Source organism: Amia ocellicauda, chromosome 17, assembly GCF_036373705.1.
Source record: "Amia ocellicauda isolate fAmiCal2 chromosome 17, fAmiCal2.hap1, whole genome shotgun sequence".
NCBI classification, from domain to species: domain Eukaryota; kingdom Metazoa; phylum Chordata; class Actinopteri; order Amiiformes; family Amiidae; genus Amia; species Amia ocellicauda.
The window spans coordinates 24709653-24723211 of record NC_089866.1 but is presented as its reverse complement, the minus strand read 5'-3'; the positions used below and the strand labels follow the sequence as shown (position 1 = coordinate 24723211).

The following is a 13559-nucleotide window of genomic DNA, read 5'->3' as shown; positions in this document are numbered from 1 at the left end:
ACCGATACAGCAGTGTGGGTGGGCCCGTCATGCTTGTGAACACTAGAACCTTCATTTTAGAGCTGTATCCAAGCACTAGGACTGTAGTGCTGTCCACAAGGGTACCACACAAGACCCATGCAAAACTGACCCAAATGCATCATGCTTCCTGCAGCAGTTCTGGTTTCTTTCTTTGCCAGTCCAAAAGTAAAGCCCAAGCTCTAGGAGTCTTGTTTTTTTGGGGGGGTGTTTAGATTTGGTATTGGATTGGTAAGGTAGGTGCCAAATAGTCTTGCACACTATGAATTTGGTTTCTTTCCTTGTTTGACAAATCCCTGATGCACAATTCGGTAACACTTTACAATAATCAATACCAGTTCATAATGAATTGATGTATGAATCCCCCCCAAGAAAGGTATAAATGCATCTTACACTGTTCTGATGTTGATAATATGTATAAGCCCAAACCCCAAACCTAGTCTATAACCCTGTCCGTAAGCGTGATTAACAGGAGAACTCGGACATCATACATCAATTCATTAAGAATGGAATGGAAACCCATGATTGTAAACTGTGACCCAACGTGAATGACGTGAGAACGCCTTAGCAGCACATTGGTATTGTACTGTTAGCTAAAGCCTTTAAATAAAAAGCTGTCGTAATTAGAAATCTGGGTTGGATAGAGACTCTTATCACCTTTTGCCTTGTTAAATGCTTAATGAGACAAATTTTGGTCAGAGAGAAGAATGTAGTAGGGCAAAGACTGGCGAGGCTCAAAAGGAGTTTTTGGGCTTAAAACCAGGAGGTAGAATGTTACATCAAATCTGGCACTTCTCATTACGCTCGTAGTTGATGTTTTATATTGATCTTACTATGAAACTAGGTAACTTCCTTTCTATTTCATATCTGTGTCAAAAACAAGTACTTCTTGTAAGAGCAGTAACTCATCCCAATTAGTAGTAGTATTGCAAAAATGTAGAGGAATATATATATATATATATATATATATACACAGTGCCTTGCAAAAGTATTTAGACCCCTGACCAATTCTCTCTTTTTACTGAATTACAAATGGTACATTGAAATTCTGAATGAAAACACTGAAACTTGAAGTCAGTTAGTTTAAGTTGACATTGGTTTTATGTTAGGAAATATGTGTAAACAAAAAAAACTGAAATATGTTGCTTGCATACATATTCAACCCGTGTGCTGTGGAAGCTCCTAGTTTACACAGATGAAAGAAATAACCGTAACAAGGACATAGTTACCTTACCATTGGCCTCCACCTGTGAACCATTCGAGTTGCTGTCACATTTTCTGGATAAAAACTCCACTGTTGAAAGATCATTGGTCAGACTGTGAATCTGAAGGAAAATGATGATTAAAGAGCATTCTACAGCAGTTAAAGTAATGCATAGATTAGGAAAAGGGTACAAAATAATATCCATGCCTCAAGACATACCATCCCTACAGTGAAGTGAGGTGGTGGCAGCGTCATGCTGTGGGGATGCAACTCATCAGCAGGGACTGGGCATCTTGTTAAAACTGAAGGAAGAATGGATGGAGCAAAATACTAAAACACTGAAACTTGGGAGGAAATTCACCTTTCAGCAAGACAGTGATCCCAAGCACAAGGCCAAAGCAACATATGAGTGGCTTGAGAACAAAAATCTGCCAAGAAGAATTGGACAAAATCACTCCAACACTGTGTGCAAGGATGGTACATACCTACCCTAAAAGACTTAAAGCTGTTATTGCTGCGAAAGGTGGCTATACCAAATATTATATTTTTAAATTTCAAATCCTCAGATTGTAAAAAGGAGCCAAGATTTAGATATTTATAATGAAGTCCATCTCCTCCTTCATCTGACCACATGTGGGGGGTTGAAAACATATGCAAGCAACATATTTGTAAGAAAAACAAAACTGAAATATTTCCCAACATAAAACCAATGTCGCCTTACCTTTGAGTTGGTGTTTTACAATAAAATCTCAAACGGAATGAAATTTCAATGTACCATTTGTAATTCAGTAATTTGAGAGCTGTCGTCAGGGGTCTGAATACTTTTTGCAAGGCACTGTATATAGTAGTGTGCAAATCTAAACTAAAAATTATTGAGCTTTGCCAGCCACATTCACAGGTGGCGTGATGGGTTATACAAGATGCTTGATCCATAACTTTATGTATTTTTTGAAGACCACCAACAGACTTCTAAAAATCTGCATATATTTTGCAGTTTAATTTTGCTGTAAGCCCTTTCTACTCCATGTTTGCACAACTAATCTTAATTACAGAAGCTTCGGGGCTTCAGTACTGTACCCAGAACTGACTTCATTTGAAACCACCCTCCTAGCTGTATATGGATACATTAATAAAATAGGCTTCTGCAATTATGATCATAATGATGAAAAGCATTTTTACATCTGTGAACCCAGTGTTTTTGAACCAGTGTGCCATCAGTCACGCCATACACAAGTTTTGGACACAAGGAAAAGTCACATGTAAGATAAACTATAATAAAGAAATAATAAACATTGATAATTTATTAGGAATAAATAAGTTTATAGCTGAATCAAATGAGTCTATGTATCAAGACAAACAGGATTCTTGCTGAGAGGTAAGTTTGATTTTCAAGTTTTTAAAAGGGGAGGATTTTTATTCAGGGGTTGGTGTGTCATGCATAATTTTAAAGTTAGGTAAGTGTGAGTTTCAAATGGTTGGGAAACAAACAATACTTAGATATCGTATGAGGCAAACTACATACCAATGTGAACTATTATAAATTCCTCTTTGGGAAAAATATGTATCAGCTGAAACTATATTGACAAATATCCTGAAACAAAACACATTCATTCTTTAGCTCTTAAGTCACCTGCGAGAGCTTCTTTATTCTGGGATCAGCTTCACATAAGGACTGAAATGGACGTTACATATTTCTACCAGTTATACAGTTGATGTGTTTTCTTAAGTGTGTTATTGCAATAAGTGGTTATGACACAGTTTCAAAAATGATTGTATCGCATGATATATATATATACAGTGAGGGAAAAAAGTATCTGATCCCCTGCTGATTTTGTACGTTTGCCCACTGACAAAGAAATGATAAGTCTATAATTTTAATGGTAAGTGTATTTTAACAGTGAGAGACAGAATAACAAGAAAAAAATCCAGAAAAACGCATTTCAAAAAAGTTATACATTGATTTGCATGTTAATGAGGGAAATAAGTATTTGACCCCTTCGACTTAGTACTTGGTGGCAAAACCCTTGTTGGCAATCACAGAGGTCAGACGTTTCTTGTAGTTGGCCACCAGGTTTGCACACATCTCAGGAGGGATTTTGTCTCACTCCTCTTTGCAGATCCTCTCCAAGTCATTAAGGTTTCGAGGCTGACGTTTGGCAACTCGAAACTTCAGCTCCCTCCACAGATTTTCTATGGGATTAAGGTCTGTAGACTGGCTAGGCCACTCCAGGACCTTAATGTGCTTCTTCTTGAGCCACTCCTTTGTTGCCTTGGCTGTGTGTTTTGGGTCATTGTCATGCTGGAATACCCATCCACGACCCATTTTCAATGCCCTGGCTGAGGGAAGGAGGTTCTCACCCAAGATTTGACGGTACATGGCCCCGTCCATCGTCCCTTTGATGCGGTGCAGTTGTCCTGTCCCCTTAGCAGAAAAACACCCCCAAAGCATAATGTTTCCACCTCCATGTTCTTGGGGTCATTCCTCCTCCTCCAAACACGGCGAGTTGAGTTGATGCCAAAGAGCTCGATTTTGGTCTCATCTGACCACAACACTTTCACCCAGTTCTCCTCTGAATCATTCAGATGTTCATTGGCAAACTTCAGACGGGCCTGTACCTGTGTTTTCTTGAGCAGGGGGACCTTGCGGGCGCTGCAGGATTTCAGTCCTTCACGGCGTAGTGTGTTACCAATTGTTTTCTTGGTGACTATGGTCCCAGCTGCCTTGAAATCATTAACAAGATCCTCCCGTGTAGTTCTGGGCTGATTCCTCACCGTTCTCATGATCATTGAAAGTCCACGAGGTGAGATCTTGCATGGAGCCCCAGACCGAGGGAGACTGACAGTTATTTTGTGTTTCTTCCATTTGCGAATAATCGCACCAACTGTTGTCACCTTCTCACCAAGCTGCTTGGCGATGGTCTTGTAGCCCATTCCAGCCTTGTGTAGGTCTACAATCTTGTCCCTGACATCCTTGGACATGAAAATCAATGTATAACTTTTTTGAAATGCGTTTTTCTGGATTTTTTTGTTGTTATTCTGTCTCTCACTGTTAAAATACACCTACCATTAAAATTATAGACTGATCATTTCTTTGTCAGTGGGCAAACATACAAAATCAGCAGGGGATCAAATACTTTTTTCCCTCACTGTATATATATATATATATAACGATATTTTTCAAAGTAAAACAAAACAAAAAAATAATTCAAAATACAGTAAACGTCAGCATGATGTACAACGTTATTAATATGCTATGTGTGTCTTGTTTTAGGAAGTTCCTCTCATTGTTTACCTATATAGGCCTAACAAAGAAACACTATCCCATTTCCCAGTGTTATATACTTATTAAAATACAAATTACCTTTAACCGCGTATATCCATATATTTTAGAAAAATCCGATTTTCTTATGGATAATTTAACCCGTGCCCCCATTAATGAAATATATACATGCATGCATGCATACATACATGTAAACATACATCTTCAGTCTCTCATCTCTGAAACAGTACTATGATTTGGAAAGGTTAGGGATGCACATTTTTAGTGGGATGAAATGACTATAGCTATTGTGTTCCCATAAAATAAAATAAAAATGCCGATTACTGCCTGTGTGGAGTTATTTGGAATCGATACAAAATAAATACACGACAGATGACGTGTTTGGTGTCATTTGACCTGTGTTCAAAATGACTTTGACATAGTACCTCCCACTCCTAAAATGCTTCTGCTTAGCGCTTGCAATAACGCGGCCCCATTCATCGCTGTTCGTCATGGATCTACACCACCTTGATTGATAATATACACAGCAGCAGCCCACTGGGTTACTCTTACATCTATTCAACCGCACTGCTTGTTCAGCTTTATTGCAAACCCCATGACAGCTTACACATGACGATGTCAGTGCAAAATATAAAGTGTGTGTGAGGAGGGGGCGCTATGGAACCTACACTAATGGTTTGTTAATTAATAAATGGCATTACTACTGCTAACTAAACAATATATTCATGCATACATATTAATTTGAATTGGTCATTGCTTTCCCATCCTTACTTTTTACACACGCTGCTTTCGCGCTCCTGCACGGGCTGCTCTGCTGGCGTGTGTGAGACTCGCACCGGTTCACGTGGTTAGGCGCATCGCCGCCACTTTTTTCAGTAACCTTCCGACTTCCTGTAAATAGTGCGACTGGCCCCAACGCCGGTCCCGGTGCTAAAACCAAGTGTCAACTGAAATCCGTGTTAATGTCACTCGGTTTAATCCAAACCAGGGTCCCTGTCTCTTAATCGGCCCCTCGGGAGAGCTGTCAGACGCCAGGGAGGGGGATTCGTGGGATGTACGCAGCGTTGCGCCCTGGCTATATCCCTCCGCCGTTTTTTTTGTCTCCTTTCAGACTGTTTTGGTCTTTTCGCCGAGAGCAACGGAGAGAGAAACTGAGAGAGCTGAAAATCCTGTTTGTAGTCATTAAAATACAATTTAAGGAAACAATAAGACGGGAACTTAAACTCTCATCTTTCATTTACTGAAGATCGTTGACATATTGTCTTTTTAAACCGACAAAAAATAGAATACTTAAGATTTTTTTTAAAAAATAGATTGTACAGCTGAGCTAGTGTTATTATTATTTTAGATTTTTTTATTTTTCATTTGATTTTGAAAATAGTAAATCAATAGTCAATAACTCGTGTATGGGATCATCATCATGTCAATGAAGCAGGCCGGTGGTAACCGAAAACCCGGCGGCGGCCCTGCTGCGGCCTCTGGTGCCGGGGGAGGCGGGGGGACCGGCGGCCGACAGAGCCTGGGCAGGTGGGTGCTTTTCAATCCCGGAGACGGCCGCCTCAGATGGGTGTCTTTTTGCTTTGACATGCTAACCTAAGCATTGTGGGACCGATTCCAGAGTCAATGAACAATGCATTTTTAATTTTAGTGGGGATTTTAATGTTTTACATAAATATTACTGTCAGGGCCTAGTGCAACTTTCCAGGCCTCTTTACACCAACAGAACCTAGTGCTTGCTTACGCTCTATCGTCAGCGCAATTGTATTATTATTAGTATTAATATTTAATAACTACTATTACCACTGCTATATCATGGTATTGTATGATAAGCTTATAATAACTTACTGCACGGAACAGGATTTCATTTAAATGATCGATGCTTGCATTACACGGAGATGCGCTTTTCAAATATAAAAGCATTCATCTGCAAAATACGACGATTTCACTTGACCATGAAGCCATCCTGAAAAGTAACGTGTCAGATCAGTTTTATCCCGAATAACCGGCGTGCAGTATATTTCAGGAGAGGGGGGACGTGCACAGGGCGACTTGCACGATAAAAATGGATGGCAATTCAGTTGGACCTTTAAAACGAGCCCATGCACAATAGTCAATACTCATAATTACGGTAATCCTAACGATCACGGGAATAAATGCGTGCCGGGTGTGATTGGCGCATTTTGACTCGGCAAATCATGTGTAATAGAAGTGCACCGTAGAAATGAGATGAAGCCGAGGGGGTTGCATATTGGTATAAATGCTCATCAAGCAAGCTGCGTTTCGGCTGAATTGAGCACCAGTAGTCGGGTATAATACTGTATCGCCTGTGGTCCTGGCTTCGTGTTGCTCAGCGCGGTGATCAGGGCAGGGCTGTCATGGACCCCTGCAAAAAGAGGCAGGTCACGGGTAGGGGATCACACGTGGGTTGGACTTCATCGTAGCTGTAACCCAAAAAAAAAAAAAAAAAAAAAAACGTCAAAAATGACTTCAGTTGACTTTGTCATTGCGTTTCTCTTTTGTCCTTGAAAAGCCACATTTAGAATTGAACAAGCGGAAGACAGCGTATCTCATGAAGAAGTGTGTCTATAGAGACTAGAGCCTGAACTCGCTCAAGGTGTAATCCTAATGTCAGGGGAGAGCAAGCTAAGCTGGAAGGGTTTTGTGTGTGTCCCAGTGTCAGGTACTGTCACTGTGGTGGTGATCCAGGTTTTCCATGGGCCTTTACAACAAGTGACATGTGACCAATAAATATTGCATCAAATAACTGCATTTTAGGGGGCATGGACAGATAGAGTGCCTTGAACTGTTCATTATTATAGACAACATATAATTGTATTTACTTTATGGAAATCTGTGGTGGCACACAGTAGCATTTGGTTGACAAGGAAAACAGATCTATACATCATATTGTTAGTTCAGTCCATGTGTTGTATGTAATGAACTGTCTGAGAACTAGTGAATTCCTGAGAACATCAGAATATTATCCTGCCTGACCTGGTTAAAAATGTGGGTGGTTAGTCATCTAATGAGCTAATATTTATATATCGTACATAAACATTTTAGAGCCCTAATGTAATAACCAGTTTGTCATGCTCTTCATTTCCTGGAAACCTTTTAAATAAAGAAAAAATGTGTGTATGTATGTATTTATATGTGTATGTATGTATGTATGTATGTATATGTGTGTATATATATATATATATATGTATGTGTGTGTGTGTTTGTGTATATATATATATATATATATATATATATATATAATTATGTATGTATGTATGTATGTATGTGTGATGCAGCCATTACCAGAGTAACATTTCATTTATTTTTTCCTTAATGTGAATGGTGAAAAATAATGCTGGACTTGGATTAATTGAGAATACAGTAACAATTTTGTCTGTATTTCTCTTCTCATCATTACTTAAGATCCCAGGGTGCTTTCAGAGAATACAGTTTTTGAACTTGAGCAAAAAGGAAACTATTGTAGCATTTAGGCCTCTAAATGTGAGTGTTTAATCAGCTTATTTCCCCCAATTGAAACAGTTCACTTCTCTACTGTACTGCCACAGGTAATCTGTCATATTAATGGAAAATTAACATTTAATTTTTCCCTTTCAACCAGTTAAGCAAGTTTCCAGTTTAACATTTCTCTTTGATCCGGTACTGAACCTTTCCTGTATCATCTTCAAGATTGAATAAAATAGGTTAATTCTTGAGCAAAATACCTTCACAACTGAGAGTAATATATACTATGTTCCTCTCCCTGCATTTTAAATATAAATGTTCATAGCCAGTTCTTTTCTAAACAGGCCAATCCTCCAAACCAAAGCACCTGTTCTCTGACTGGTATGGTAACCCCCTCCAGCTTAATTGACCTCCTTTCAGAAACTGTATCCTTATAATCAGTTCATGCACTTCATGCCCCTTCATTTTAAACTCTACCCTAATTTCACTCTGCTCCCTCCGAGCTATGTCAAATAGTAACAAGGTTAGGAGAAAAAAAAAATGTGAATGGCACAATACAAGTAAACCTGTCTTTCAGGGTTTGTTAGCAGAACACATTGAGGGAAGCCAGGCTGTGCAGAGGAGTGTGTTTTTCCATTGCTAGATGAAGAACCGTTCCTGAGATAAAACTCCCCAAATAATTGGGAATCCCATGGGTGTTTTCTCAATGCAATGTTGTAGAAACCCAAAAAGGCAAATTCAGTGAAGGTAAAAAGCCTAAAATCGACTTGATTTATCAATGCCCAACCTGTTTTCCAAACTCTTCAGGCTGGTGGCATTCCAAGCATTTTTATCAACACTGTATGTACACATGTAGTCCTTGAGCACGATAGCGTCTGGTCTTTAGTGTTGCAGTAGAAAAAGTAACAATCTTTTTGATAGGCCTGTTTTTCTGACCATATCCTTAAACGCTGGAAGACATTGCCAGTGAATCTGCGCGTGGTAAACTTCTATTAATACACTCGGCCAGACGCAATTTCCTAGTCTCCTTTTGCAGTTTGTGATACCTCAAGATGGGATTTTATAGAGCCAAGTGATTGATTTCAGATTACTTGCAAGGTTTACAAGTTTAGTATTTCGATTAGATGAGATGGTGAGACACTCACTGCCCCAGTGGATCTTGGAACTTGCAAGTGTGTAGTGGCCTGCAATAATAACTTCAAGAAATTAGTTTTATGTATATTCTTAACAGATGCATGTAGTTTTCGTATTAGGATGGAAGAAATGGTAATGTTATTAGGGACACAGAACTGCAAATGATAGTTGAAGGATCTCTCTTCTCAGTTGTGAAAATGTCAGACAGTTGCCAACAATGCTCTTATTTGAAGTATGAGGACTACAGTATCTCCTTTCCGATACTTAGAGAAATTGTAAAAGAGAGACTTATTTTTAAGAGAGGCTTTATTTGCTGATCCGCTTTTATAGTTCGGGTGGCAGGGAAGTTATGATGAATACATTTCTTAATAAGAAACCAATCTTGTATATTGGGCTACATCATGACTTTCCCCCTAACCAAATAAATACATCAAAATATTAGACAGTGCAACGTAGAGTGAATAAAACCTATCCATTTATCAATCAATATCCATCAGAACATAAGTTCACAGGTAACCCAAAAAATGAATAATGCATATCAGTTTAAATACAGTGCTCTAGTAAATCACAGGTGAAAGCCTTAAATCTTGTAGTAACGGATGGGAATTGCCTGCCTTTACCGACCATTAATGCTTTGTATGCATTTTGCACTTTTGATTAGGGTAACTTCCTGTGCATCATTCAAACTTCATGGTAGTCAAACCTCTGTTGCATTGGGCCACAGTCCTTCAGGGTTTTTAATTCTTGAAACCATTAAACATATAAGCCAAGGAAAAATACTTACATTGCTCAGAATAGGCTGAAGTTCAAAGACGTCAGGTGGGTGATGGGCAGTGGGGCCCTGCACTTCTCTGACTTAGGTCAAGTTATTACATTTGAAGTTTGGATATCCACTTCATGAGCACTTGTGAGGCTGGGGGTTGTGGTTGTGTTCTTCACTCTTTTTGTAAATCTGAATTAAAAAGTGAATGAAATAGGCTATATGTAATATATATTTTAAATTTACTTAATCTAGTTTACAGTCTTTTCTAGTTTCAGATACTCATTGTCCTCAAATATACTTATAAATAGGTCAACTTATTTCTTGAAGAGATCCTACCATGTTTGTTTGTATCTTCTAATTCCCAGAATGTATTCTGGCGAATGGATAGGAACAATTTAACCTAAAGACCCCCCCACCCCCTCTCTATAGTTTATTTTGTAGCAACAGTTAAATCTGTAGGGAACATTTTTACATTGTGCTTAGCTACATAGTATGCCTCCATCCTGCTGGCCCTATAAAGGTTTTATTCAGACTGTATAGTGTTCAGTCACAAGTTTGTAGCAGTGAGTGAGGCCTGGCTTAAAAAAGGAAATGTGTATATTTGTGGTCTGCTTATAGTTTTTGTTAAGAATACCTTCAAGATATTTACAGTCAAGCTTTGTAAACTGCTTTTATTGTAAATGTCGACCTGGTTTAAAGGGGTCATTGATTAAAGTAACGTCACAGGAAATAACTCGACAGTTGTTTGACAGATTTAAGTTTAGTCTTTAAATAAGTAGAAGGGTATCAACCAGATTAATTATTAACCAAGATCCCTGAACATCTGCAGAATAAAAGCTTGGAAAACCTGCTTTAAGGTGTCTTCCAACCTGAAGACCGAAAATGTATTGATCTTGTCCCTTATTTAAACTGGAAACTTTGTTAGCAGGACCCTGCAAGATAATTGAAATGTTTTAACATTGCTAGAATGATTGTGTACACAATGAAATACAAAGTGACACTATCGGATGTAGTAAAATCAATTTCCTACCTTAATACATTTTGTTTATTACAGGCAGGTTAAGGAGAACAGGCATAATCTGTACAATAAATGAAATCAAATGTACTGGCTGCGTGCAGATTACATTCAGTTGGTAACAGAATTTATTTGATCATATTTCAGTGGTATGGTTTTATTAACATTAATGAATAGTTCTCAGTCTGATCAAATGTCGCTTTCATTTCATCTGATCTGAATCTATATAATGTTCACATTATAATTTAATTTATGCACTGATTTACATTGCAATGTAAAATGTGCATCTATAAATTATATATTTTGAAATGCATATAAAAATGTTTATCATGTCTGTTCATGTGTTAATGTTGAGTTTTGATTCTGTATCTTGTATTTCAGAGGGCGCAACAGTGTTAAAGCTCCTTCATCAGCTGCAGTGAGTATGCAATCTTTTACTTACTCTGTGCTCAAAGAAAGGGTTTAGTCAGGCAGTGATTTAGTTTCAGAATTTACAAAGCTGCTTTCAATTTTGGGAGGACAATTTTACAGAAAAGTGTATGTGGTATAGCTTCAGCTTTTTGTATGTTTAAAAATAATAATAAAAGTTTCTTCAAAGTAATATTAGAGGATGGAAAAGGCATTCCAACTGCTTAAACCTAATTTCCGTGTGTCAGATTAGGTTATCAGGCTCTTCCTCCTTGGAACATAAGAACATTTCTTATTGTCCATAGTGGAATAGCAATTTCTGTGCATTTGTGCCCTATTTGGAGCAGGTTTCAGGATGAAATGAACTCTGTACCGTCATTGGCTGTTAATCGTTTTATTTGACCTTTCCACAGTCACAATTGCAAGAGCATTTTGGTATAATACGATGGTTTGCGTTTTGCAGATTGCCTTCAATGGGGTTTATGCAAACATGAGGATGGTACATGTCCTGACGTCTGTTGTAGTGAGTATATGTTGTAAATTGAGCTTTTTAAATGTTGTGTGGGAAGTCTTAAGAATCCCTGGCTTAGTTAGAGTCCACCCTACCCCAACAGAGCTCAAGACAATTGCGCATTGCCCTGTAGGGAATGCCAGTCAGACAGTCAGCAACGCAAGCCCAGATTTTTAGCACCAGGTCTCCACTATAAAGCTCAACATGCGCTTTGAGTGGAGATTTTTTTTATCAGTAGAGCAACCCAATAAACATGGGCTTGATGCGTTTGACCGCCATTTGCTAGGGCACAGTATTTTCCTGGTTTGGCAACCTTGGCACAAACAATCATACACAGACAGCATCTGATCTATAAAACTTGGCTAACTTAAACCCTCTCGTGGCTGAGATGTTTAAAGATGTTCGTTCATGTCTGCGTTTTTTTTTTTTTTTTTTTCCTCTTCTCATCATAAAGGAAGTTGTTGAGCATTTGAAGTTGAATTTAGTGTACTTGCAGAAAAAACAATCTCTTGTACAGCTGAGATGAATCAGAAGTTGAACACCCTTTACTTTGACATGTTTTTGAGTTAAAATAGCTCTGATACTGTGGACAGAGGTATGACTTCATTTATGTAGGTTCATGAACCAGGGCATTGTTCAGCGAGTGGAACCAGATAGGCATACTAGATTAGTGTGAAGTGTGTAGTCATCAATATATCTTACACCAAACCTATTCATTGAATGTAGTGAGCATTATATTATCTCTGGATGCCTTCCTCATTCCCTTTTGGTTTGTTTTTCTTTTCTTTTAGGGGACCAAATGTGAATTAAAGGTCAAAAATGGAGTGGTATATGAAGGAGTTTTTAAGACGTATGGCCCCGAGGTAACAGTTTCTGTTGTGACATTTTTTGTCCTTTATTCAGGGAGTGGTATGAGTCAGTGTTCCAGGCAGTGATGCTTGCTTTGTTGTGTTTCAGTGTGATTTGGTGTTGGATGCAGCTCACAGAAAGAGCCCCGACAACAGCCTGGGCCCCAGGCGTGAAGACATCGTAGAAAGCATCATGTTCAAAGCGTCCGACGTTGTAGTGGTGCAGTTTAAAGATGTAGACTTGAATTATGCAAGAAAAGGTATGTAGTGCTCTTAATGCAATTATTTTAATTATCATATTACAAAAAAAATTATTCACAGTATAATATTATTAAGCATTTTTAATGACATCCAACATCCAACTGGCCTGACTGTATATCCATTAAGTTCACACTTCCACATTTAGTTTCTATGGCACATGAATGCCAAAAACCATAGTAGAGCCTACCCGTAGCATCAAATTGATCATTGGAAAAACCATCCATTTTGTTTTTTTGGAAATATTTGAGTTTCCCACAGGCAGTTTTTTCTGGAGAAAGCTTCAGTGAATTTATTAAAATTTAAAACACTGGTTTGAAAGGAAATATATATACAGTACCTATGGAAAGTCTACACCCCCTTGAACTTTTTTCATTTTCTTTTGTCAGTGCTTCAGTTTCATGCATTTTAACCCATTTTTTCCATCTACACACCATATAGTTGGAAAAAATTATACTAAATCTGAAATCCTAATTGGATAAGTCTCCTCCACCTTTTAGTTAATATGTGGCGGAAGTACCTTTGGGGGGGGAAAAAAAAAAGGCAGCTGTGAGTCTGAAGTTTAATCGGAACAAAAGCCTTTTGCCACATGGCTACAGGATCTCCTGTTTCAGGTGGGGTATCTTGACTAATGGCTGCCTCCTTGCCTCCCTACCAT

At 38.4% G+C, this 13559-nt stretch overlaps 1 protein-coding gene across 18 annotated transcripts in view; it reads left to right on the top strand.

The window, feature by feature from the left end:
• Nucleotides 1–5594: 5594 nt before the first annotated feature.
• The window catches only part of atxn2 (ataxin 2), a 37627-nt gene continuing 29662 nt past the window's right edge, over nucleotides 5595–13559 (top strand). For 9 of the 18 annotated variants that reach the window (XM_066689564.1, XM_066689554.1, XM_066689561.1 and 6 more), the window contains exons 1-5: nucleotides 5596–6029; nucleotides 11258–11294; nucleotides 11748–11807; nucleotides 12587–12658; nucleotides 12753–12903. In XM_066689564.1, the coding sequence (XP_066545661.1) occupies nucleotides 5923–6029; nucleotides 11258–11294; nucleotides 11748–11807; nucleotides 12587–12658; nucleotides 12753–12903 (427 nt within the window). In that variant the 5' untranslated portion in view covers nucleotides 5596–5922. Of the gene's footprint in view, nucleotides 6030–11257; nucleotides 11295–11747; nucleotides 11808–12586; nucleotides 12659–12752; nucleotides 12904–13559 lie in introns of all 18 variants that reach the window. The other 9 variants (XM_066689567.1, XM_066689569.1, XM_066689568.1 and 6 more) reach the window with 4 other exon arrangements.